The 26,875-nt window shown below is 44.1% G+C and overlaps 1 protein-coding gene across 4 annotated transcripts in view; it reads left to right on the top strand.

Annotated features, from left to right (window-relative positions):
• Positions 1 to 26,875, top strand: part of wdr59 (WD repeat domain 59) — an 82,683-nt gene that overhangs the window by 15,997 nt on the left and 39,811 nt on the right. For 3 of the 4 annotated variants that reach the window (XR_010965904.1, XM_067997706.1, XM_067997704.1), the window contains exons 7-18: positions 1,282 to 1,370; positions 2,889 to 3,005; positions 3,806 to 3,883; positions 4,588 to 4,747; positions 7,469 to 7,548; positions 8,504 to 8,639; positions 9,992 to 10,119; positions 11,526 to 11,690; positions 15,228 to 15,323; positions 17,191 to 17,356; positions 19,814 to 19,883; positions 20,298 to 20,451. Coding sequence is in view for 3 of the 4 variants with exons in the window: in XM_067997706.1 (XP_067853807.1) it covers positions 1,282 to 1,370; positions 2,889 to 3,005; positions 3,806 to 3,883; positions 4,588 to 4,747; positions 7,469 to 7,548; positions 8,504 to 8,639; positions 9,992 to 10,119; positions 11,526 to 11,690; positions 15,228 to 15,323; positions 17,191 to 17,356; positions 19,814 to 19,883; positions 20,298 to 20,451 (1,439 nt within the window). In the remaining variant the exon portion in view is untranslated. Of the gene's footprint in view, positions 1 to 1,281; positions 1,371 to 2,888; positions 3,006 to 3,805; positions 3,884 to 4,587; positions 4,748 to 7,468; positions 7,549 to 8,503; positions 8,640 to 9,991; positions 10,120 to 11,525; positions 11,691 to 15,227; positions 15,324 to 17,190; positions 17,357 to 19,813; positions 19,884 to 20,297; positions 20,452 to 23,149; positions 23,207 to 26,875 lie in introns of all 4 variants that reach the window. The other variant, XM_067997707.1, reaches the window with a different exon arrangement.

Genomic DNA, 26,875 nt, shown 5'->3' with positions numbered 1-26,875 from the left:
TGCACACAGTATTCTAGATGTGGTCTCACCAATGCCCCGTACAAATGTAGTAAAAGATTTCTACTTTTATATTCTGTTCCCCTTGCAATAAATGACAACATTCCATTTGCCTTCCTAATCACTTGCTGTACCTGCATACTAACTTTTGGTGATTCATGTACTAGGACACCCAGATCCCTCTGTACTGCAGAGTTCTGCAATCTCTCTCTTTAAATAATATACTGCTTTTCTATTCCTCCTGCCAAAGTGGACAAGTTCACATTTTCCCACATTATACTCCATCTGCCAAATTTTTGCCCACTCGCATAACCGATCTATATCCCTTTGCAGACTCCTTGGGGGTGATTTTAAACGGGTGGGTTGGGGGCGGGTGGGATTTGAAAATAGTTGTTCTTTTGGGCTGCAACTGCAAAATCTTCGGACTTTGCATTCCCAGTGGGAAACCTGTACTTTTACGCGCTGACGTTAAACCCAGAAATAAAGCCGGGTTGTGGTCGCGACCCAAAAGACAACTATTTTCAACTCCCACCCCCCCCCCCGACCCACCCGTTCTTGGGGTTTAAAATCACCCCCCTTATGTTCTCTTCACAACTTACTTTCCTACCTACCTTTGTGTCATCAGCAAATTTAGCAACCACACATTCGGTCCCTTCATCCAAGTCATTGATATAGATTGTAAATAATTGAGGCCCCAGCACTGATCCTTGTGGCACTCCACTCGTTACATCTTGCCAACTTGAAAATGACCCAGTTATGCGTACTCTCTGTTTCCTGTTAGATAACCAATCCTTTATCCGTGCTAATATATTACCCCCTACACCATGAGCTCTTATTTTGTGTAATAGCCTTTGATGTGGCAGATGCCTTCTGGAAATCCAAGTACATCACATCCACAGGATCCCCTTTATCCACGTTGCTTGTTACTTCCACAAAGAGCTCTAATAAATTAGTCAAACACGATTTCCCTTTCACAAAGCCGTATTGGCTTTGCTTGATTGCATTGAGATTTTCTAAGTGCCCTGCTGTAACCTCCTTAATAATCGATTCTAGCATTTTCCCTATGACAGATGTTAAGCTAACTGGCCTGTAGTTTCCTACTTTCTGACTCCCTCTTTTCTTGAATAGAGGAGCTACATTCGCATCTTGTGTTGTGGCGATTTAAGGAAGAATGTTTTGGGGAACTGGATTAAACAATGCAGGTGAAGAGAAAGTGGTTGTAATTTACTTGTGTTGTAGAAGCAGCCTCTTTAGGTTTCTTTTTCTCTTTTCCACATTGTGTAGCTGGAGCCTCTCAGGTGAAATGGAACAAAAAGAACCCGTGCTGCTTGGCAACGAGCCATGACGGAGATGTCCGAATCTGGGACAAACGGGTGAGTGGTGAAGAATGTAAAACTTCATTGGTGTGGCTGAGCCTCCGAGGCAGTGCGCTTGTGTGCACTGGCAGATTTTTTTAAAGAAGCATTTGGACCCTTGTGGATGAGTTTTTTTGAATAGCCTTCTTGTTCACAAGAGCAGTGCGTTTGTTATGGTTCAGTTCAGTTCCCATTGGCTAGAATCCTGGAGCACAAAATTAATTACGCCTGACTAATAACTTCTTGGTTTGAGAGAGTTGTGAAGATGGTAGAAGAAATTTCTCACTGAAGGGATTGGGGTGCACATTAGGTTTTGGAGCTGTATATTGCATTGGCCTTGTCCCCTCTCCCTTGTAGCTATAAAGGCGATTTATTCCCTGAGTGAATAATGGCTTCAGCAGACATCAAGTCTAAAGTGTGGCTATGTTGCATTCTCCAGCATTATCCAGCCTCCCTTTGGTGAGTGTGAGCTGGGAGAAGCCCACAGCACTAAAATGAACTAATGGTTATTATAGAATACCAAGGCTGGGCTCGTTGAGGACAGTGGGTTTCTGGCCATAGCTCGCACAACTGAAATTTTAACCTTTGCATCTGAAAAAACATGGACACTTGGGGAAAATTGTGTGTTATTTTTCCCTTGAACATGTTGCATTTTTTTTAATGAGTAAATTGTTGGCACTGGTACTTAGTGCAGGAAACAAATAACCAAATAAGTCATAGAGCAGTTTTTTTCTGGACCAAAGGGGATTCTCCAGCCCTATCAGGGGAGTAGATAATCGCAAGGAAAGAGGAACTCTGAAAAACTGACCTTTTTAGAGTAAACAATGTGGATATGGAGTGAGTAGATAAAATTGTTTTATATAGACAGTTAAGTAACATCAGATGGCTGAAGCAAGAGAGAAGTTAAACAAAGGATAGCAATTGTGCAAGAAGTGTTCAATACCATGACAGTGTTTATATGCAGCCAGAGAATCCAGCTGGTAATAAGTAGAATGCTTACGTGTGGTCGACAGCATTGTACAGATGTGAAAACTGGACCTTGAACGCTGAAGTAAGAAGAGTGACAACATTTGAGATATGGTGCTACAGATATATGCTAAAAATTAGTTGGCAAGAAGAATGACTAATGAAAAGGCTCTTAAGCTCATACAAAGAGAGAGAAATAATGATGCCAATTTAGAAAAAGGTGTCATTCCATCACAAGGAAAATTGTTGGGGCTGCCGTTGTCTACAGAAGTTGTTGGTAATAGATTGAAGCCAGTAAATAACAACAAGGCTGGATGATGTGACTGAATAGACAAGTGTAACATCAGGGGGCGGGTATAATCTACCTGTGTGGAGACTGGAAAGTATGGAGTGCAGTGGTCATCAGCTTCTCCAGAGCAGAGAAGGTATATGGAGAGAGGGATCAGGGGAAGTTCCAAAACTGGAAAGAAGGGGTGGCTAAGGCTTTATGAAGGTTTCTGCCACAAACGCTGAGGCTGTACAAGTGTTTTAAAATAAGATCTAGATAACACCTCTCTTGCTTTTTCCTAGAAACCTAACACAGCAGTGGAATATATAGCTGCTCACTTATCTAAAATCCATGGGCTGGACTGGCACCCGGAGAATGAGCACATCTTTGCTACATCGAGCCAAGACAACTCTGTCAGGGTAATTGCTGGGCCCCATACATTGAATCTACAGCACAGAAACAGGCCATTCAGCCCAACTGGTCTATGCCGGCATTTACGCTCCACACAAGCCTCTTCCCACTCCCCTTCATCTAACCCTATCAGCATAACCTTCTATTCCTTTCTCCCTCATGTGTTTATCTAGCTTCCTCTTTAAATGCATCTATGCTATTCGCCTCAACTACTCCTTGTGGTAGTGCATTCCACATTCTTACCACTCTGGGTAAAGACGTTTCTCCTGAATTCCCTGTTGGATTTATTAGTGACTATCTTATATTTATGACTTCTAGTTTTGGACTCCCCCACAAGTGGAAACATTTTCTCTATGTCAACCCTATCAAACCCTTTCCTAATTGTAAAGACCTCCGTCAGGTCACCCCTCAGGCTTCTCTTTTCTAGAGACAAGAGTCCTAGCCTGTTCAGCCTTTCCTGATAAGTACATCTTCTCAGTTCTGGTATCATCCTTGTGAATCTTTTTTGCATCTTCTCCAGTGCCTCTATATCCCTTGTGCAACATGGAGACCAGAATTGTGCACAATCCTCAAGTGTAGTCTAACCAAGGTTCTAGACAAATTTAACATAACCTATCTGTTTTTCAATTCTATCCCTCTAGAAATCAACCTCAGTGCTTGGTTTGCTTTTTTTATGGCCTTATTAACCTGCGTTGCTACTTTTAATAATGATTTATTCATAAGCCCATGGTTCTTATTTCATATGTGTTAATAGGGAGGTATACACCTATGTAACACAAGTCATTTTTTCCCCTCTTCTGGTCTCTAGTTCTGGGATTATCGACAACCACGGAAGTATCTGAACATCCTCTCCTGTCAAGTGCCAGTGTGGAAGGCCCGGTACACGGTAAGGATGTCCCCCATTTGGTGTTAACTGGTGAAAACTGGTTATCTTTTCACCCTCTACCCTTTTCATTTCGATACTGATTATACACTGTTGAGTATTAAGCACATTGATGACGTTGCTCTAGATCTTGAATATTGAGTCGTCGTAAAGGACTGCCTGTCAGCATTAAGCGGAGCACAGCATAAATTAACTGAAAAGTTTAATAGGGGTTTTTTGTCTGTGCCCCATTTCCTTCCTGCCCTTCTTTCCAATTGCATAAAAATGAAGACAGTAGCCTGCTGTGATGCCGGCTGTTTTGGGTACTGGGTGTTGTTCGAGAGCAGCTGAGGAGAACTCTTATTTTCTTTTGCCTTCTTTGTGGTAAGCACCTAGCTTCCACTAAACTCTTTCCTTTCATAGCACAACTGAAAGCACAACTTGCCATGTTCTACCAAATTGGTGCTGTGCACTGAACCGCCATGTATTAGATTCCTTGAGGATATTCTGCCTAAGTCCCAACAGAATGCATTGGAAGAAGTAAGCTTGATTTGTTAAGTGACCTTCATCACTGTGTAACTTTGTTTTGGTTTCCTCCTGTTAGCCTGAAGTAGATGCTGGAACGATTTCTGTGTGTGAAAATTAGGCATGGCATTTTTCTTTAAGAATTAACTGCAGTTTGTCTGGTTATTATAATTTACAGTAGAATTGTTTCCTGTGCTTGGCAGCCTTTCAGCAATGGTTTGGTGACAGTGATGGTCCCGCAGTTACGTCGTGGTGAGAACAGCCTCCTTCTATGGAATGTTTTAGATCTGAATGTCCCAGTTCATACTTTCGTTGGACATGACGATGTGGTGCTAGAATTTCAGTGGCGAAAACAGAGGGAAGGTAAGATCCTCAAAACACAAGCAAGTGGTTCCCAGCCGTAAGTCCTTAGGTGAGATCCAGCCATGTCTTTGCTATTCTGATTTTAGTCTGTGAACTGTTTTCCCATTTTTCTCTTCTCTCTTTCTGTCCCCCAACCTGTGGGAGAAGGTGATGCTATAAAATGGATAATCTTGAGCTTATATGCTCCTTAAATATTTTGCTCATTTAATAATCAGCATGACATTCAAATAAGAGAGGGCTACAGTAGCAGTATAAGCTACTACTACATTTTCTTATATGGGGAATGTTAACAAACCCATTTGCTGCTATAGCACTTTACGTGGGAATTGACTTGGTGTTTTAACCTGGCTCATGCCAATGAGCGTTCACCTGCAATATTGAGCCTAGTGTGTTATCTCTATTAAGAATTAGCTTATAGCTTATGAGATTGGGTTTAATTTCTGTCCTTGCAAACTACCAGCCCTTGAACCTCACTTTCTTCTCTGAGGTCCTTGAATGTGTTGTCACCTCTCAGATTCATGCTCATCATCTTTGACGCAGCTGCCTGATTGAATTCTTCCAATCAGATTTCTGCCTGAGCTAAAGTCATGAATTACGTTCTCTATGATTGTGACCACTGTGTGTATTTCCTCCTGTGCAGCCTTTGATGCAGTCAACAGCACTGTCCTCTTCCAATGCTTCTCCTCTATTCTCTGGCTCGGTAGGACTACCCCTACTTGGTTCCATTCTTGCCTATTCAATTGTAGCCAGAGCATCTCTAGCGATGGCTTCTCTTCCTATCCCTGCATTGTCACCTCCATAGGTGCATCCTTGGTTGCTTCCTCCTCCTCTTCCTCATCTACGTGCTTCTGCTTGGTGACATACTCTGCGGATGGGGCTCAGCATCTACATGTAAGCTGATGACACCAATCTCTTCTTGTCCATCGTCTCTCTCTCGACTCCTGCGTTGCCTCTGCTATCAGACTGCTTGTCCGACGTCCACTCTCAGATGATCGGTAGTTTCTTCCAGCTAAACATTGGGAAGACTGAAGTCGAGGATCTTTGGCCTCTGCACAAATTTGATGACCTCTCCTCAGTCAGACTGTTGGCAACCTCGGCATCCTGTTGACCCAGAGTTGAGTGCATGATCCTCTCCGTCTCTAAGATTGCCTACTTCCACCTGTCACATTGTTCCCTTGGCCCCTACTTCAGCCCACCTTCCACTGAAACCCTCATTGATGCCGTCGTCATCTGCAGACTCGATTACTACAATGATCTTCTGGCCTTCCTCTTATCCTCCATCTTCCGTAAATTTCAGCTCATCTAAAACTCAGCTGTCCATATCCTGTCCCGCCCCAGACCGTGCTCACCCTTATCCCGATTCTCGCTGATCTAGATTGTCTCCTGGTCACCGAACACCTCAAATTTAAAATTCTCATCCTCTATTTAAATCCCCTCACTATCTCTGTAATCTCCTCCAGCCCTACAATATACCCTCGAACTATTCATTCTTTTGACTCTGACCTTGTGCGCATCCCCACCTTCCTTTGTCCCACTATTGACGGCCGAGCCATCAGCTGTCTATGCACCAAATCCTAGTATTCCCTTCTTAAACCCCTCTGTCTCTCCACCTCCCTTTTCCTTTAAGACCCCCCTTAAACCCACCTCTTTGACCAAGCTTTTGGTCATCGTGCCTAATCTCTCCCTCTTTGGCTTGGAGTCCATTTTTTTCCTCTCTTGTTCCGTGAAGCACCGTGGGACGTTTCTCTATGTTAAAGGTGCTAAATAAAGCAAGTTGTTGTAGTTTTCCAAGATGAAAATACTTCTCCAGCCTGTGAATCACTTATAAAACTTAAAAAAAACCCCGATCTTCTTGCTGCCGTTCACCACTAATTTAAAAAAATATATTTTTGGCAAGTTTTTGTGCTCAACGAGGCAAAGGATCTTTGTACTGAAGAATGGAATACTTTTTCCATTTCAGGCCCCCTTCTCAGCATTAGATGCTGTCAGATTAGGTATAGTATGGCCAGCAGTAAGACAGAGCTCCCAGCCCGAAGCTCAGATGAGTATCTCTTCCTGCTCCAGTAAGAATTTTTCCTTTTCCCTCACCCCCCATCCTTGCAGTTTGTATTGTCAGTGTAGTGCAAATCATTGAAATAATGTTGTGCAGTAGAGTGTGCGAACCTGCTGCACCACCTAGTACCCTCTCACCATGCTAAGAACTCCTGTAGCCTTTGTCAAATGTGCTATGGCTGATTTGCCTTTTGCCAACTGAGTATTAATATGTTCAATTTGGTTATTACTGGATGGTCATTGGAGTGGATTACAGGATGTAAGGGTGCAATGAAACCTAGTCTCAAAGGGGCACTGAAGTGGGGAAAACCCAATGTCGCCACAAGTGGAATTGCTCAGTAACTCGGTGCCACAGAAACAGATGCTGTAAGACCTGTCCATGGACGAGGGCACGTGTTCTGACAGAGTAACCATTACTTATACAATTTTCAAATCTGAACTTGTGTCAAACTTAAATACAGTTGAGGTGATGATTCTGAGCGCAGAGTATTTGAGATTTAAACTTTAGTGTCCTTTTCTCCCCCTGTTAGCACATGTGCTTGTGCTGAGAGTTTGTACTCTTCACAGTCTGCCTACAGGTTCTTTTTCCGTTAATAGTACTTTTCAAGGTACTTTCAGATGGAGCTGGAGTCTGTCTGTGTTCTAAATCTGTTTTCCTGCTTTCTGTAGAATTGAAGGATTATCAGCTGGTTACCTGGTCACGTGACCAGACTCTGCGGATGTGGCGGATTGACATGCAGTTACAGCGGGTAAGTGGTTTCTCTTTCTCACTTAATTTCTCATCAGGTGGTGGAAACTGTTACAATAACGACTGTCTCCGTTCTTGCTTCTCATCCCTTCCTTTATCTTAACAATAAAATAATCATTGGCAGCTCCCTCAGTACAGTAACCTGTTCAAAAATCACTTCATGTAGAGTAAGGGCCATGTTAGATATTCTCAGATGAGGGCAGAGTTTTCATACAGACCTACTTTCTTACTCGTATTGCATGTGTGCGCATGACTTGGGGGAAAAAACTAGGTTAGCTGTGGAAGATCACGTTCCATTTTACATTCAATCGTTTGAATGCAATTTTAGAGTGAGATTGACTTGTTTATGGGTGAATGTTACATCAGCATATCCCTTCAACTAAACATCTGAAGCCTGGCTCAGGAATTGATATCTGTTATATATGGTAAGCTAAGTTCTCACTCAGAACATTGTTCTGCGATGCATTAGGCCATGTTGCACATGGGGATTTCTCCCTAATCTGCCCTGCTTTATTTCATGTATGGGTTGCAGTGAAAAAGTTGGGAGAAGATCTTGATCCATGTATGAAGGGAGCGAGAGCAAATGGGAGGAAATGGATGCCTATTAAGGTTCTTTCCTCTGGTTGTGGCGGTGGGGAGTGGGGGGGGTTGTTTCTTAATTAGTGACAAACTGTGTAGAGAAGTTGAGCTTGTTGAGGGAAAGCTGTGGCTGTGTAGTATTTCAGTGGGGGAGGGTGTGGCTGTACTGGTTAGGGTGGTGAGGGTATCCCTGTATGGTAATTGACTGGGGAGAGATATAGTTATGTAGCAGTTGAGATGGGGGAAGAGGGTGGTTTGGGAGGCTATGACTGTGTGGTACTTGCAATGTGGAGGGTGTAGTTGATTGGCTATAGTAGTAGCTGACTTTTCAATGCAACTTCACCAGCACGAGGTTTTGATCAGCTATTTTGTTCCAGCTCTGTGCAAATGACATGCTGGATGGCGATGAATTAATTGATGGTGTTTCCCTGCTCTCAGAGACAGATAAAGCACTTCATTCACAGGATACTGATCCTCACCCAACGCTAAGTCATGTAAACGAGGAGGATGAAGGTAATGTAGCCACTAAATTCTAAGCAGACTTCTCTATACTGTGTTTTCTTCTGTGAGACTAAGTGGTAGGAAAGTGGAGGCTTGGAGACCTAACGTTACTGCTGAAGTGGGTAAAATGGGGGTTTCTTGGAGTGTGGCAGGTATCTGAAGTGGCAGAACTTAGGGGTCCAATCTAAAAGATCTCCGGATCCAATCCCAGCTTTTCTTTACTTCCAGGTAGTTACCACTGTTGCTGAGTTCTCATTCAGGCGTGCCCAAACACAGCATCATGTGGAAGTATAATTGGGAGGGTGGGGAGGAAGGAGGATCTGATGATACTTTCCTTTGTCTATCTAAATCTAGCCTGCTACCAGCCATTGGTCACCTTAAGGTCTAACTCTGGTTGCTGTCCAGGGATGGGGGGAGTTGTGGCAGAAATGACAACCATCCTACTATTGAATGGATTTTGTCTATTTTCCACACGCCTGTGCAAACTACCCTGTGGTGTTGATATTTCAGCTCACGGAGCATGTGCATGATGATCTCTCCGTAAACTAGCATAGACAGCATTGTTACAATTTAAGAAGTAACCTGTCTTTGCGGCACTACTTAAGTTACCATGTAGACTCGTGCAGTTATTCTGTAATGGCACTTGGCAATGGAGCTAACCTGTGACATTGAGCTATGGTTAGACTGGGGGAAGTCACTTTAGAATTTTTTATATATAATGTAGAATGTGGGTTAAAAATAGAGTGGGTGCAGAGTACTCCTCAAGGTGCATGGTGTCTTTTCAGCGTTGCTGTGCTGTAAAAATTTAGTGTTCAGTTCAATTTTGTATTTTTGTTTTCTTTAAACTTAAAAGCTGAATTAAAACATAACTTTTAAAAATAGACTGGATATTAAATGCTATATCTGTTCCGGACAAAACTTCTAAGCTGCACATTTTTGTATGCTTATCATGCCCTGGTCATATTTCCAGAGGAAGGTATTTGCATTGTGCACTTATTTTGGGGCCATGTACCTACATTAGGTGCTTGTTTCTGTTTCCTGCGATTGGGATGTTCATTTTATACTTAACAGTTGAGAATTGGCTGCTGTATTGAGGAAGCAAGTATGATGTTCCTGTGACTGTACGTTAGGAGTTCTTAATATGTGTTCTTCGCTTTTCGTATTAAACTTGTTTAACTAAGTGACAGGGATCTGACTGCGTCTTTGTGCAGTCAGTCCCTGTCTCACTACATTTTGTGAGACAGATATTTGTGTCGCATAAATGTTGACCACCACTATTTCCCCTCCCTGCCCAATTATGTTTCCTTTAGGCAGATATTTGCATTGCAGGACTGCAGTTACACTCCGCATGTCCTTTTTTTCAGCACTGAGGGAAGATTTTCACAATCATGTCACCATCAGCACCAAACCTGATTACCTAGGACTACCGCAGACGTTGCAGCAAGAATTCTCGTTGGTCAATCTGCAAATCCGCAACGTGATGGTAGATGAGGTGAGTGTGAATGCATTGTGTCACTGTGGTTGGACTGCCTTCCTTCGCCCCCTCCCTGCCCCCACCCATTCTCAAGCAATGGTTTTGATTGATGGTAGGTGTATATCTTAACATTATGTGACAAGAACACAACTATTTGACAGAAATTGAAAGTTGTAGAAATGGAAGAAGTAGTGTAAAACTGAAATAAAATGAAGGAGTCACCATGTGTAAGGGATAGTGGATAAATAATGCAGAGGTTCAGTAATGTTCTGAAACAGAGGCTCAGTAATGTTCTGAAACAGAGGGCTCATAGGTAACCTCGTCAGACACGGGTGAGGTCGCTACAGACGCCAGTTAACAATGGGTCAATGGATGAAGTAAGATGTAAACTAATCAAGGAGATGGGACAGGTTGTAGAATAGGATAAACTAATCATCGGTGCAGGAAAAGGGAACAAATGTGTAATCAAGGAGATGGGACAGATTATAGGATAGTATAAACCAGGAGGAAAAACCCCAGATAGCAGCGAGAACCTCGGAGCAACACTCGACAGTAGGGACCTGGGGACAGAAACCCTACGTAGAGGTTTGGACAGAGATTGATCACCTCGGACCAAATCGGGTAATATCAATATAAGTTGTGAGTCTTATATTTAAACTACGAACGGTGTTTGTTAAGCATTTATTAAAGATAAATCTTTGTATGCGAAATCTGTTGCCGGTGTGTTTGTTCAGCCAAAACTTACATTTGAACCTTAAAAGGAAAGGTTGCTAACCTATTTGTTTGATCTTTCGAACATCTAGCGAAATCAGAGCAACAAAAGTGTAAAATGCTTCTGACTCTTTCCCTTCTATTCTGGTGAATTGCACACATTAGTAGTACCAAATAGATAAGCCATTAATGAAAGTGTGAGTATTGGCAACACTGATTTTGACGTGTTTGCACATGACTATGTAGTCTTGACACACCGTTTCCTTCATTGTGTAACCAGAGCCTACCCTGCAGGCTACCACAGTTTTGAAAAAAAAGAACCGGGGACAGCTCTGAGGTTAGGAATTTCAGACTGGATTTAGAGGAAGATCAGATGTTTTTCACATGCATGGCTTCACAGAGCATCTTATTAAGGGTGATCACTTCATTCTTTTTAAAAACTAGCTGCTAAACTTGGTGGAAATAATGAGAGAACTTGGGTGATATCCACAGTTTACCTGTACTCAGACTCTTTGTTTTTAGTTACTGTTGAGCTTTTATTTTCTTTGGAACTTTTAATAGAAATTCTAACTGCAAGCTTGGTGCAAGATAAATTCCATTTTAGAATCAATGGAAGTTGTGTTAACCCTGAACACCTTTTGGATCATTGTGATTTTAGTCATTGTTTCAGCTGTGTTAATGGTACTGACACGATTATGTTCTGTGTGGTACAGATGGATGCTGTAAATCGCAACTGCACAGTCTCAGTGCATTGTGGCAATCTGCGGGTGAAGATGGTTGTGATGTTTCCAGTACAGTACCCGAACAACGCTGCCCCCTCTTTCCAGTTCATTAATCCCACCACCATCAGTTCCAGCATGAGGACCAAACTCCTTAAGGTAAACTGACCAAGTGTGAAAAACAACGAATCCTATGAAAAGTGGCTGCTGCAGAGAGCCTTAAAATAGAGCCCTTGATTGTGAAACGCCTTGTTACAGTATTGAAAGTAAATGTGCTAACTTGTGTGTCATTCAGACTAGTCAAGCAACAGCCCGACATAGCCATACTCACAGAATCATATCTCTCAGCCAACGTCCCAGACTCTTCCATCACCATCCCTGGGTATGTCCTGTCCCACAGGCAGGACAGACCAACCAGAGGTGGTGGTACAGTGATATACAGTCAGGAGGGAGTGGCCCTGGGAGTCCTCAACATTGACTCTGGACCCCATGAAATCTCATGGCATCAGGTCAAACATGGGCAAGGAAACCTCCTGCTGATTACCACCTACCGCCCTCCCTCGGCTGATGAATCAGTCCTCCTCCATGTTGAAAACCACTTGGAGGAAGCACTGAGGGCAGCAAGGGCACAAAATGTACTCTGGGTGGGGGACTTCAATGTCCATCACCAAGAGTGGCTTGGTAGCACCACTACCGACCGAGCTGGCTGAGCCCTGAAGGACATAGCTGCCAGACTGGGCCTGCGGCAGGTGGTGAGCGAACCAACACGAGGGAAAAACCTACTTGACCTCGTCCTCACCAATCTACCTGTCGCAAATGCATCTGTCCATGACAGTATTGGTAGGAGTGACCACCGCACAGTCCTCGTGGAGACTAAGTCCCGTCTTCGCACTGAGGACACCATTCAACGTGTTGCGTGGCACTACCACCGTGCTAAATGGGATAGATTCAGAACAGATCTAGCAGCTCAAAACTGGGCATCCATGAAGCACCGTGGGCCATCAGCAGCAGCAGAATTGTATTCCAGCGCAATCTGTAACCTCATGGCCCGGCATATTCCTCACTCTACCATTACCAACAAGCCAGGGGATCAACCTTGGTTCAATGAGGAGTACCTAAAAATGAGGTGCCAACCTGGTGAAGCTACAACTCAGGACTACATGCATGCTAAACAGCGGAAGCAACATGCTATAGACAGGGCTAAGCAATTCCACAACCAATGGATCATATCAAAGCTCTGCCATCCTGCCACATCCAGTCGTGAATGGTGGTGGACAATTAAACAACTAACGGGAGGAGGAGGCTCTGTAAACATCCCCATCCTCAATGATGGCGGAGTCCAGCACGTGAGTGCAGAAACAAGGCTGAAGCGTTTGCAACCATCTTCAGCCAGAAGTGCCGAGTGGATTATCGATCTCTGCCTCCTCCCGATATCCCCACCATCACAGAAGCCAGTCTTCAGCCAATTCGATTCACTCCACGTGATATCAAGAAACGGGCTGAGTGCACTGGATAAAGCAAAGGCTATGGGTCCCGACAACATCCCGGCTGTAGTGCTGAAGACTTGTGCACCAGAACTAGCTGTGCCTCTGGCCAAACTGTTCCAGTACAGCTACAACACTGGCATCTACCCGACAATGTGGAAAATTGCCCAGGTATGTCCTGTCCACAAAAAGCAGGACAAATCCAATCCGGCCAATTACCGCCCCATCAGTCTACTCTCAATCATCAGCAAAGTGATGGAAGGTTTCTTCGACAGTGCTATCAAACGGCACTTACTCACCAATAACCTGCTCACCGATGCTCAGTTTGGGTTCCGCCAGGACCACTCTGCTCCAGAACTCATTACAACCTTGGTCCAAACATGGACAAAAGAGCTGAATTCCAGAGGTGAGGTGAGAGTGACTGCCCTTGACATGAAGGCAGCATTTGACCGAGTGTGGCACCAAGGAGCCCGAGTAAAATTGAAGTCAATGGGAATGAGGGAGAAAACTCTCCAGTGGCTGGAGTCATACCCAGCACAGAGGAAGATGGTAGTGGTTTTTGGAGGTCAATCATCTCAGCCCCAGGACATTGCTGCAGGAGTTCCTCAGGGCAGTGTCCTAGGCCCAACCATCTCCAGCTGCTTCATCAATGACCTTCCCTCCATCATAAGGTCAGAAATGGGGATATTTGCTGATGATTGCACAGTGTTCGGTTCCATTCGCAACCCCTCAGATAATGAAGCAGTCTGTGCCCACATGCAGCAAGACCTGGACAACATCCAGGCTTGGGCTGATAAGTGGCAAGTAACATTCGCGCCAGACAAGTGCCAGGCAATGACCATCTCCAACAAGAGAGAGTCTAACCATCTCCCCTTGACATTCAACAGCATTACCATCACCGAATCTCCCACCATCAACATCCTGGGGGGGGGGTCACCATTGACCAGAAACTTAACTGGACCAGCCATATAAATACTGTGGCTACAAGAGCAGGTCAGAGGCTGGGTATTCTGCAGCGAGTGACTCATCTCCAGACTCCCCAAAGCCTTTCCACTATCTACAAGGCACATGTCAGGAGTGTGATGGAATACTCTCCACTTGCCTGGAAGAGTGCAGCTCCAACAACACTCAAGAAGCTCGACACCATCCAGGGCAAAGCAGCCTGCTTGATTGGCACCCCATCCACCACCCTAAACATTCACTCCCTTCACCACCGGCGCACTGTTGCTGCAGTGTGTACCATCCACAGGATGCATTGCAGCAACTCGTCAAGGCGGCTTTGACAGCACCTCCCAAACCCGTGACCTCTACCACCTAGAAGGACAAGGGCAGCAGGCACTTGGGAACACCACCACCTGCACGTTCCCCTCCAAGTCGCACACCATCCCGACTTGGAAATATATCGCCGTTCCTTCATCGTCGCTGGGTCAAAATCCTGGAACTCCCTTCCTAACAGCACTGTGGGAGAACTTTCACCACATGGTCTGCAGTGGTTCAAGTAGGCAGCTCACCACCACCTTCTCCAGGGCAATTAGGGATGGGCAATAAATGCTGGCCTTGCCAGCGACACCCACATCCCATGAACGAATTTTTTTTAAAATTCAAATGAAAAGTTAAATTGAGGTTCCAGCTGCCTGTTCTAGTGGATCAGGTGGAAGAGGAGCATGCAGTTCTCCTGGTATCTTGGCCAAAATTCCTCCCTTGGCCACCATCACTAAAGAAATTAATTGGTCAAATGTATTGCTTTGCTGTTTATGAGATTGTGCTGTGCACAAAATGGCTGCTGCTCACATACATAACAGCAGTCACTGCATTTCAAAATAATTCATTGTATGTGAAGTGCTTTGAGATGTTTCTGGAACAGATGATAAGGTCCTATGTAAATGTGAGTCTGGTGTGTTTGTGTGTGTTTTTAGTTTTGTTACTGTATGTGATTCTTCAGATGACTGGTTGTGATGGTATTTATCTGGCTGACTGTGTCCATATATGGCTAGTTTTGTGCGTTCTGCTTGTATGGTGTGTATTGTATTTGTCTCTATAGCTGGTTTTCTGTGTGTGTTTAACCGTGTTTGTGTATAATGTGTGTGGATCTCATGTTTGATTATATTTGCCCGTGTATGGGAGTATGGTGTGTTTGGCTGTATGGCAGGCATGCTATTTGGTGCTTCTGCTCCATTAGGACTTTTGAAAACTTGTTCCATATTTGCTGCAGATCCTGAAGGACACATCCCTCCAGAAGGTGAAGCGAAACCAGAGCTGCCTAGAACCCTGTCTGCGCCAGCTGGTGTCCAGCCTGGAGGCCATTGTGGTAGGGGATCTCTGTGCCTCTCTGTCCATTACTGTATGATAGATATAATTTTAAGATGCTGTCACATTGAAAGGGAGGGCAGGGAATGGTGATGGAGAATCATCTTATTTACACATGAAATGTATTATAACTTAAAAATGATGTCATAACCAAGTTCTATGGACTTGAGTGAATTATTTTTTGCCTCGTAAATTGAAAGGAATGCGGCTGGTGAAAATCCTGCCATACAGCTTTTCATTAATTACATTATAAATGTATAATTTAGGAATTATACATTTCCTAAATAAGTTTTTTCTTTGATTATAGTCCATGATCTGTTCTGCGCTCTCTACTATTTGAGTGAAATGTTATGGAATTAGATGTAATTATTACTGGTGTCATTTTTATTGGGGGGAGGGGGGGGAATTCCTGATTCTCTTCTAAGACAATTGTCTCATTAGTCACAGCAACCAAAAATCAAATCTTCATTTAAAGGGGTAGGTTATTCTGTGGCTGAGTAACGTTGGGGAAAAGAAACCTGATGGCACTCAGCTGGGTCTTTGGACAATTGGAAACCCCCCCAAATCAGACCCAGTAAAAATGATCCCTGAGCTGAAGGGGATTCCTTGCCTGATGTCAGCCTGCTGTATCTGCATTATTGCATGACTGTGTAGAACTGATGCTCACAAAACTCCATGGGGCAACCCTCAACTGAAAATCATTCATAAACTAAGAGTTATAAATGTATCTGTTCAAGGCTAAGCTTCATGGGGAAAGTACCTGTCTGTGAGCACGGTTACACAGTTATTTCCTATTTGAAATTTAAAATGTACAAATATTCAGATGAACATCATATCTGCCATTTCCAATTGGCTGGGTTAGGTTGGTGTAAACAAGAGGTTGTTGCATTTGGTACTGGTGTATTCTGCCCTTGTTTTTCATTTCTTCCTTTCTGATGAGTTTCTGCAGAGACTGAACACAATCAGTTTCAAAACTAATTGAACTTACTTAATAGCAACATTAAGAAGCCACTGCAGTCCAAAACATCCCCTTGCATCAGCTGCACCGCAGGAGGGCTCATTGGGGAATCCATGTTAATGAAAATATTTACTTGTTAAAATACCTGTATTTAGCATTCAGAGCAGTTTGATTCGAAGTACCTGCTTCCTTATGACGATATTTGATGGATGCTCAAAGCTTAGTATATAATTGCAACATCGCATTCTATAGATTAATATAATGATTTGCCTGAACTTGGTCATTACTTAAAAATAATTTATGTCATATCTTCATTTTAGGGCGTTACTTAAAGTGCAACCTCTTGTTCTTACCTACATTTTGCTGACGTGTCCGCTTTGGCTCAATGGTAGCACTCTCGCCTCTGAGTCAGAAGGTTGTGCGTTCAAATCCCACTCCAGTGACTTGAGGACATAATCTCGGTTGACACTCCAGTGCAGTACTGATGAGACATTAAACCGAAGCCCTATCTACCTCCTCAGGTGGATGTAAAAGATTGCAGGACACTATTTGTAGAAAAGGAGGGAATTCTCTTGGTATCCCGCTAACATTCTTTCCTCAGTCAATAGCACCAAAAATAACATTGTGGTCATTTTGACTATGGAACTTTGCTGTTTGCAGAATGGCTGTCGCATTACATCAATGACTGCACAATGACATTTCTGAGAGGCGTCATAAGGCGTGGATAAGTCCAAGTTGTTTACTTATTTTCAAATTGGGTCCTTGTTAGAATTTGAAGTGTTCACTTACGAATGATAAGAAGGAACCGAGCTATGTGTGATTGCACGGCTAACAGCTGGGGTACTTGCCTGTCCTAATGAAACCTGCCACTTTTTATAGGTCATAACTTTTCATGTTCTTTGATTTCTAGAATCAGGACAACAGTGGCTCTGCTAACTCCCAGAATCCATTTGTCCTCGGAAACTCTGTGACGCCACCACTACCGACTTTTCCACGAGTCACTAACACATATGGTTCCTACCAGGATGCCAACATTCCCTTTCCTCGCACCTCCGGAGCACGTTTCTGTGGAGCTGGTTAGTGAACATTTAAAGGAAACTCTCATTGAGAAGTCACTGCCCAGGCACACAGTCCTGATGGTGTGTTAACTGTGTGTTGGGAACCCACATTGGGTTATTTCTGTTGTGCCTGGCGTTAGGGCAGTGGGTGTTGATGGCCTGGGTTTGGGAGGGGAAGGGTCCTGACTACTAGTGAAAAGACAACTTGAATGGAGTAGGTAGTAAGTAGCTGCCCCAGTAAGGTATAAGGGTACATAGAAAAAAAATAGGAGCAGGAGTAGGCCATTCGGCCCTTCGAGCCTGCTCCACCATTCAATATGATCATGGCTGGTCCTCTATCTCAATACCATATTCCCGCTCTCTCCCCATACCCCTTGATGCCTTCTGTGTCTAGAAATCTATCCATCTCCTTCTTAAATATATTCAGTGACTTGGCCTCCACAGCCCTCTGTGATAGAGAATTCCACAGGTTCACCACCCTCTGAGTGAAGAAATTTCTCCTCATCTCAGTCCTAAATATCCTACCCCGTATCCTGAGACTGTGACCCCTCATTCTGGACCCCCAGCCAGGGGAAACATCCTCCCTGCATCCAGTCTGTCTAGCCCTGTCAGAATTTTATACATTTCAATGAGATCACCTCTCATTCATCTAAACTCTAGTGAATACAGACCTAGTCGACCCAATCTCTCCTCATACGACAGTCCTGCCATCCCAGGAATCAGTCTGGTGAACCTTATCTGCACTCCCTCTATGGCAAGTATATCGTTTCTTAGGTAAGGAGACCCAAAACTGCACACAATACTCCAGGTGTGGTCCCACCAAGGCCCTGTGTAACTGCAGTAAGACATCCTTGCTCCTGTACTCAAATCCTCTTGCAATAAAGGCCAACATACCATTTGCCTTCCTAACTGCATGCTGCACTTGAATGCTCTCTTTTAGTGACTTATGTACACGGACACCCAGGTCCATTTGTACATCAACATTTCTCAATCTATCACCATTTAAATAATACTCTGCCTTTCTGTTTTTCTTTCCGAAATGGATATCTTCACATTTATCCACATTATACCGCATCTGCCATGTATTTGCCCACTCACTTAACTTGTCTAAATCGCCTTGAAGCCTCTTTGCATCCTCCTCACAACTCACAATCCCACCTCGTGTTGTGTCGTCAGCAAACTGGAAATATTACATTTAGTTCCCTCATCCAAATCATTGATTTTTATTGTGAATAGCTGGGGCCCAAGCACTGATCCTTGCAATATCCACTAGTCACCGGTGTACCTGTAGCATACTTGTATTGGCTATCGTCAGGATGCATCTATAAATTATTCTACATATTGAAGCATGGATTCTATTAAGCCTGAGATCTAATTGGTCTTGATCTGATACATTGGAATTTCACCAGGGCATTGGCAGCCACTTAACCACACTGATACCACAAACTCAAACTTAAATATCATGCCTTACCCTGCTGAATAAGTAGCAACTCCGACAATTGCACAGTGTGAGGGAAAGGCTTCAAACCAGGGAGGAGAAACTATTTAGAATCTGCCTTTTTATACAGACGCTGACCTACATATAATCTTTCTGGGAAACCATTTCTGCACAATCTGTGTTGGAGAAGGAATGGTGGATTAGGACAGTGTTGTCCAGTAGAGTTGCCGACTAGCCACAGGTGCAGTTACGGCGACACCGTTTTAGCCATATGCGCTTTTAGTAGAAAACGCCTTACGTACATTCACATATACAGATAAATGTACTTTACACGTATATATTTATTTAACAAACATTGACCACCATTCAGTAACCAAGGAAGTAAAGTGCTCACCATGATCGAAAAACATTCGCAAACTCTGCTTTTAGTCTTACCATTTTACCAAAAGGATTCTGTCTCGGGATTCTTTGTATGGAATTGTCATTCTTTCAATATCCACACATCCAGAGGCTATGATCACTTGTGTTTTGAGTTCCCATCCAAGAATTTAAACTTGGGAAAAATTCCATTTCCTGATGGCTTAGCTACTTAAGGTAGTGAGTACTTGACTTACACAGACTAGGCAGATCTGGTTGTGCTGAATTAGCTGATCTTAATTGGGTGCTACATGTGACGTCAGTGTCCCTCAGCCAGTGATTCTACTCCTGATTTCTATCTAGCAACCGCTGCTAGAATTGTATGTATGGACAGGGCCAGGATTGAGCTGAGCTATGGTGACTCTCATAGTTGAGCATTCTGCTGACCATTTTACCACCTAGGCTCTTTCATGAAAAATGGCCACTTGGCCAAAGTGCCAGACGATTGGCAGCGTATGTGGGACGTGGCAGCAGGACAAGTCTGGAAAGAAGAGAGAGAGAAAGTTGTTGGCATAAGGATAAAAATAATGTAAATTCAGTCCGGTGTCTAAACCTAAACCTAGCTCGCATGGTGTCCCATATCTGGTGATGAGTAATTTGAATGTGTTTGTGTTGTTTAGGTTACCTTGTGTACTTCATGAGACCAATGACTCTTCACCGGACAGTGTCTCCAACGGAGCCCACGCCCAGGTAAGAAATGCCTATTGAAAAGACGAATGTATCATCAGTGTGTTTACATTTGCAGATTGAATGTGCTCGTCAGTTTTAGGTGGCAACTGAGAATCACCCCGCATTTTACAGATGTTTCACATCTGTAACCAAAAACTGGGTACGGTGACGTACTGTTTTTAATACATTACTGGTGGATCTCCAGTGGAGCTGCTCATGTTGAGTCAAAGATGACACTGTTTCCCGGGTAGAAGGTAATCTCCGTGTAGTCGGCTGATCTCAATATTTTATTTTCAGTCTGTCCCAACTATGTTTATTTCATCGACCTTTTGCTCTTGCTGACTACTGAGATCTCTGAGTACTTGCAGCCTGTGCTGTAATTTATTTAATATTCGTACCGCCCATGACTGATCACAGCCTTATTTGTATGTTTAGGTCACTGTCTGCACTCTCTGCCTATCACAGTGGAGGAATCACCCCGATGAAGATCCGTACGGAATCGCAGAGTAACTTGCGTTTATACAGTGGGAGCCCAACCCGCAGTGAAAAGGAGCCGGTCTCCATTAGCTCCTTCTATTACAAGGAGCGAGTGAGTAGATTGCAGCGTACCTCTGACCAGCCACATAGTCCATTACCTACTGCCTTTATACCAGGCATCAGTCTGTCCTACGTCACTTACATAGCAAACAATTCATTGCATTTTCGCCAGAGTTTCTCACACTTCTGCAAGGAGTGGAACATATTGTGCACATGCATGATGGTACCTTCAGTGGCTGAATTATATGCAGCAGCGTTTAGTCACTCTGCTTCCCAGAGTGGTCTCGCTTGTCTCTCTCCAGAGCACTGGTGCAGTCAGTGGCCCTGTGTTTTCTGCCTGTAGTCCACTTCTGAAGTCCCAGCTAGCCAGTTGCCAAACTACTAGTGTCTTTGTGTGATTATTAAACCAGGTTGGGGAATGAAAAGGTGATGTGATGGGACTTGTTGAAGTGCAAATAATTGATCTAAAAATATGATATATCTGGTATAAAATTTAACTAGTCACATTTGGATAAAGAGGCTTAATTTAACTTTTTAAAAAAACTCTGACCCTCAGTTGATGGCTAGCCCTTGACCTGTCATCTGTATGTGTGAGTTTTGTTTATTTTTAACTGGCTGAAGAGTGAACAGCTACTTTGGTCAAAGGCACACCAGCTGCAGCCAACAAGCATCCTCTCGCAGAGGGGGGGAGCTCTTTATCTACGTGACTTGTCTTTTTGATTTAAATTTGAGGCACTCCTGGCAACTCTCTGCCCATAAACTGGAGATTCTGTTTCAGACCTCTCTTGTTCATTAAAATCACACCAGGATCAACTTTGGATCTCTTCACCTCTCTTGCAGAATTGGTGCTTTTTTTTCTGTTTGACTAGTTGACTAGTGTCAACAATGCTTGCGTTAACTTAGCTAATGTATATGTCGGGTCCTGACCCAATGCTGTATCTTTGGTGTGACAACAGATAAAAACCTGTTTGGGGGGGGAGAGGTGGTGGGCACAGATGGCCTGGTGGTTGCAGATCCTTTTCCCCTGCACAGTGCAGTTAACAAGAGGCCTCCCTCCCTAAGTGGCATTCGCTATTCTGCCCCCACGTTTTGCTTTTGTATTGTGTGAAATGGGTTGACATCCCCTTCAGCCCTCCCTCCTTTCCCCTCAGCTCCCTGCTTGTGCATATGCAGGATGATACCTCCGAGCCCCAAGCTGTTTTCAGAGTAACTGTTTGGGTTCCAGTGAGCTGAGAATTTACAAATCTGACTTTGGTGAGCAGCTGAGGAAATTATTTTTAGAATGTGACAGTGTGTGAACGCAGTGCTGGCCATGCGTGCTGTACTAGCCGTGGCTGCAGTATAGCATTGAGGAACTGCAGAATGCTGAGATTATCCATGAGTGAGGAAGTGCTGAGTTTGAAAATACAGAAATCACCAGTGAGCCGGTTTTCATGTTGAGAGTCATGAGTTGCCCCTCTCTATTCTGTATTCTTTTTATACCAGAAATAGAAATGTGAAGATGGCTGGTTCTAGTTTTAATTGTCCAGAGCAGTCCTGATGCTCTAGATACTGCTGTGAGATGAGGGAATTAGGGAAACAGAAAGCCTGTAGAATATTCAGGAAGTAACTGTGTGTCTTACAGGGTTTACAAAGAACCTCCAGCATCCTGTGCTGGAAAAGGAGACAGCACTAATTAAAATATGAGGCCCACCAGTGTGCGCGGGGGAGTGGGTGAGGGAGGCGCGGGGGAGTGGGTGAGGGAGGCGCGGGGGAGTGGGTGAGGGAGGCGCGGGGGCGTGGGTGAGGGAGGCGCGGGGGAGGGAGGGAGCTTAATTCGAGTGCTTTGGTGCAAATTATTATTCAACTATTTGGCTGATCTGCTTCACTGCACCAGTGATTTATACTAGAATGAAATATTTTTTTGACTGCAGTTTGACTATTGTCTCAAAACCTGATTTTAACAGCTTAAAGTTTAAAAAATGTGAGACAGGTTAATACTTTTCCATGAGGAAGAGTTGCTGTATTTAGTTGCAGTCATGTAGTAACTGGTGAAGTCAGTGTAGGCAAGTTTGTTGTGGGGAAAAAAAAGAGTAAATAGTGTTTCTGCCATTTTAAATACCATAAACTTAATCTTCAGAGAACTGATGTAGAAAATGGAATGTGTGAGAAGCTGTTTAAAAGGCCTCCATCACTGGTTGTCTTGTGCAGTTTTGGAAGTTAGTGTTGAAAACAAGCCAGTACCATTCAGTCTGTGTAAATGGCACAAATACAAGAGCTGCAAGCAAACCAGACTTCAGAACACCAGGAAACCTCGGGACTTTATGAAACAGCTTAACTTTTTGGCACATATGTTGCTGGTTAATACGCTTCGCACAATGTCCCAGAAATCTCATCTGCTCTGTGTTTATCCATCTCTTTCAAGGAATATTTTAGCGGTGGAGGGAAGGGGGCTGCATCTGCCTGGTGATGGGAGAGTGGCTTCAAATTAAAAGTAATAATTGACTGCCGAACCTGTCTCCATGTTTGTGTCAGGTTTTTATCTGTAATTATATATACAGCTTGGGTCCTGACTGTCCGTAAAGTAGAAGCTGAAATATATATAGCTCTTTTCAGCCAGTTCCTCACTGAGTGTCTGTGAATGAAGTTTATCCTTTCTTTGCATATTATTTTATTTTGATCTTTCTGTGTGTGTTTTTTTTTCTGTTGTGATTTAATTTCTTTTTGTTTTCTTGGTGTTTCTCCCTTTTCGGTGTTGTTCATACTTGCAGATGTCTCCTCTCTCCACCCGGCGACGCTGGTCCATTCAAGCCATTAATGACTTCCCGGTACTGTGCACATTACCATCCTGCATTTGTGCCCTTGAGTCTCTGGGATGGCCAGACGCCCTGTATCAAGTGACGATCCCGTCACCTTCGGTCAGCTCCGTTAACAAATGGACTTTTGTTGACCTTTTTATTTTGTCCAATCTTCTCATCTCGTAAAGTCGCTGAGCCATGCTGGGGCTGCAGGTCATTTAGCATAAGCAGCCCTCCAGGACCTCAGAGAAGTCCCTTCCTCATGAATGATCCCAGACAGCGAATGTCAGCGGATTATTCTGTCATGAGGGGCACCACAGCTGGGCCCGCTCCTCTCCTCACCGGACATCCACGCGTGTGAGTACTTGCCAGCGGAGTCACTGGATAGCCTCGGGGGTGGGGATCCTGACAGATTTTATTTCTTGTTTTGCTTTCCCTAACCTGAGGCCAATTGTAGCGGCTCAGCTTCTGCCCAAGATAAGATCACCTGAAATTCCTAGTCTGTATGAATCAGTAGCTGGTGTTCTGGTCAGTCCGAGATGAGGTACAGCTGGCCATCCCATATCTCATGGGCAGTTCAAAGCCGTCCCTGCTGTCCACACTAATGTTATTTTTGTGGAATTTTATTTTCACTAGATGATTACTAATGACTAACTCCGCACAATGTGCATGCTACTGACTGGGAGCTGGGCTTTTAGCATTTGTGCAGCTTTCTAAAAATGTGCTGTTCCATTCACAGATTACAGGAGCAATTCTGTGCCGTGTTAATCCAGGTGACCAGGTTACTTCATGTACCTCAGTAAGGAGACTGGTTTGGTTTCAGATGCGTCCCTTCATTCTCTATGCTTCTGTATGTGGACGCTCTTGAAGGCCTCGCATGTGTATTCCAATGAATCTGAAACAGTGACTAACGTGCAAGCCATTGGTTTACATGCAGCAGCTGCCATGATCAGTGTGTCATTGCACAGTGACAACTGGTGATAAAGGCCCTCTTTATGCTTCTCATATCAATGAAGAGAATGTAAATGTTGTCACAGAGTCCTACCGTCTTGTAACCTCCTTTATATGACACACAATAGTCCTTGACCAATTTGTACTTCGTACCACGTTTCTTTTAATTCACTGCACACAGTCACACTACAGTACCTTTGGCAACGCCTAGTACACTTTCCCAATACATGGCCATGTCTAGTTCGCTTTCCCAGCCCCTGGCTCTTTCAGCTGTCCTCAGCTGCTTTGCAACTGCCCGCAACTGCCTTTCAGCTCATCAGCTTCTTCACAAGTCTGAGTCCAGGCCAGCCCCAGCTGCTTTCCAGCTTTCTCTTTGGGCTGTGTTCAGGGGGCTCTGTCTCAGCAGCAACCCTGTTTCTCTTGTGCCTCGCCCATTTAACTCTCACCTGCCTGGGGAAGGTCTCCACCCACTCCAGCCTTAATTATTTCTTAAAGGTGAGGGCTGTTAAAAGGACCATACCCCTCCTCTTGAACGGGAGGTTTCTTAAAAGGGCCACACCCGTACTCGGGGATCCAGGCCCTCAGTTACTCTGCTACAATGTGTATGTGTGTGTGCATCATGAAAGGTTCATAAAAGTGTTTCATGTTCCACTAATGTTGCTAAAATTTTGCTTCACTGAAAAAGCGCAAGGCCCTGCTGAGACTAAATGAAAAGTTTTAATGTAGCAAAAAGAATGATGCACTTTCTATCCCAGTCCACCCCGGTAGTTCAATTGCTCGATTGAGGTTGTCCGCTGGACAGACTGGATGGAGGATGTCTGGATACCTGTGTTGGGTGTGCAAGCACATCTAGCAAGAGCTGTCGAGATGTCAATTTCAATGTTCCTGGTGGACGTTGCCTGGATGCCTTTGTAAGTCGGGCAGTCTAATTAATGTGCTGCTGTTGGCAAGCTTTCTCTGCTGCATATAGAACCAGTATGGTAGGGTGGGAGCCTTTGGAAGATCAGTGCGAGTTGCTGGGGTTTCATACCTGAAAAGAGCTTTACATCCCAACTGGTAACTTTGTCAAATCTGTGTTGACACTTTGCAGGAATCCTGTTAATCTTCACACCTCTGTAGGTAGTGGCTTTCTTTTCTCTCCACATTGGCAGCCTCTAGAGTTCTTGGATTGGTTTGGAAAGATTATGGTTTGTTCTTGCAGGTACTATTCATTTGGCCAGGCCACATGGAATAAAGTTGTCGTGAATCGACTTGGGCTGACAGTAATATTTTCATAAACTTTTTATACACTGCGGCCCAGACATGATGCGATGCACATTTTGTTGTTTTCACTTTCACACAAACTATTCTTGCATCTTCTTCCTAATAGCCAGCACAATAAGTTGCATTTATATTGTGCTTTTAATGTAAAGAATGTCCCAAGTAAATTCACAGAAAGGTATTAAAAAAATGGCAAACAAGCCAAGGAGGGAGAGGTTAGGAAGGTAATCAAAGGCTAGGTGAAGAGATTGGTTCTTGCAAAAGTTTATAAGGAAATGGAGAGGTTTAGGGAGGGAAGTACTGAGAGTAGGACCTAGGCAGATAAAGGCTCTGTTACCAGTTTTGGTGGAGGATGCATAAGAGGCCAGATCCAAAGGAACAAGAGTTTGGGGCCAAGGTATAGGTTGGAGAAGATGTTGTCAGGCGAGGGATTTGAAGACTTGGATGAGGATTTTAAATTTGAACCACTGGGGGGTAGTCAGTGAAGACAGAGGGTAATGGGTGAGCAGATATCAGTGCGGGACAGGGTGCGTGCAACAGAGTTTTGCACGAGTTGGAATTTGTGGAGGCAGGGAGGCCAGCAAGGAGATTGTTAGAATGATTGAGTCTGGAGGTGAGAAAGGCATGTATTAGTGTTTCGGTGTCAAAAGAGTAGAGGTGGGGGCGGAAGGAGGCGATGTTGCAGAGGTGGAAGTAAGTGGTCTTTGTGATAGGGAGGATATGGGGTCTGAAACTAAATTCAGGTTCAAACAGGACACCACGGTTGCGAACGGTCAAGTTGAACAGTAGCTGGGAGGAGGAAGGAACTAGTGGCAATGGACGGAAGGCATTTTTTGGCTGGCGCTAAAGGCAGTGGCTAGTTCCCAATGTTGAGCTGAAGGAAGTTGCGAGTCATCCAAGTCTGAATGTCGGACAAGCACAAAGGCAGGCAAGGGGTCAAAGGAGGTGGTGGAGAAGGAGAGCTAGATATCACTGGTGTACGTGTGGAAGCTGACCTCATTATTAGACATTATGTCAACTAGGGGCAGCATGTAGATGAGGAAGAGGAGGGGTAGCAAGGATAGATCCTTTGGGGTACTTTGGTGATGACAGTGTAAGGGAGGGAAAAGAAGCTATTGCTGGCAGTACACTCGCTATGTTCAGATAGGTAGGAATGGAGCTATGCAAGTGCAGTCCACAAAGCTAAATGGCAGAGGAGAGACGTTGGAAGGAGGATGATATGGTCACTGTGTCAGATGCTGCAGAAGGTTGAGGAGGGATAAAGTGCCAGTCATAGAGAATGTTTTTCGTACACAGACACACTCCATCCTGACATCCTCTTTCTAATAACCAACGCTCACACTCCACCCTCCTCCTTATAACTAGTACACACGCACACACATCATTCCTGCATCCTCTTCCTGATAAACACAGTCTGATCAAATAGCAACTGATGATATAAGAATCACGGTACTGCTTTACATTGTACAGCCACCATAGTGGAGCAAA

The sequence above is a fragment of the Heptranchias perlo genome, chromosome 16 (assembly GCF_035084215.1).
Source record: "Heptranchias perlo isolate sHepPer1 chromosome 16, sHepPer1.hap1, whole genome shotgun sequence".
NCBI classification, from domain to species: domain Eukaryota; kingdom Metazoa; phylum Chordata; class Chondrichthyes; order Hexanchiformes; family Hexanchidae; genus Heptranchias; species Heptranchias perlo.
This window is presented reverse-complemented; position numbering and strand designations above follow the sequence as displayed.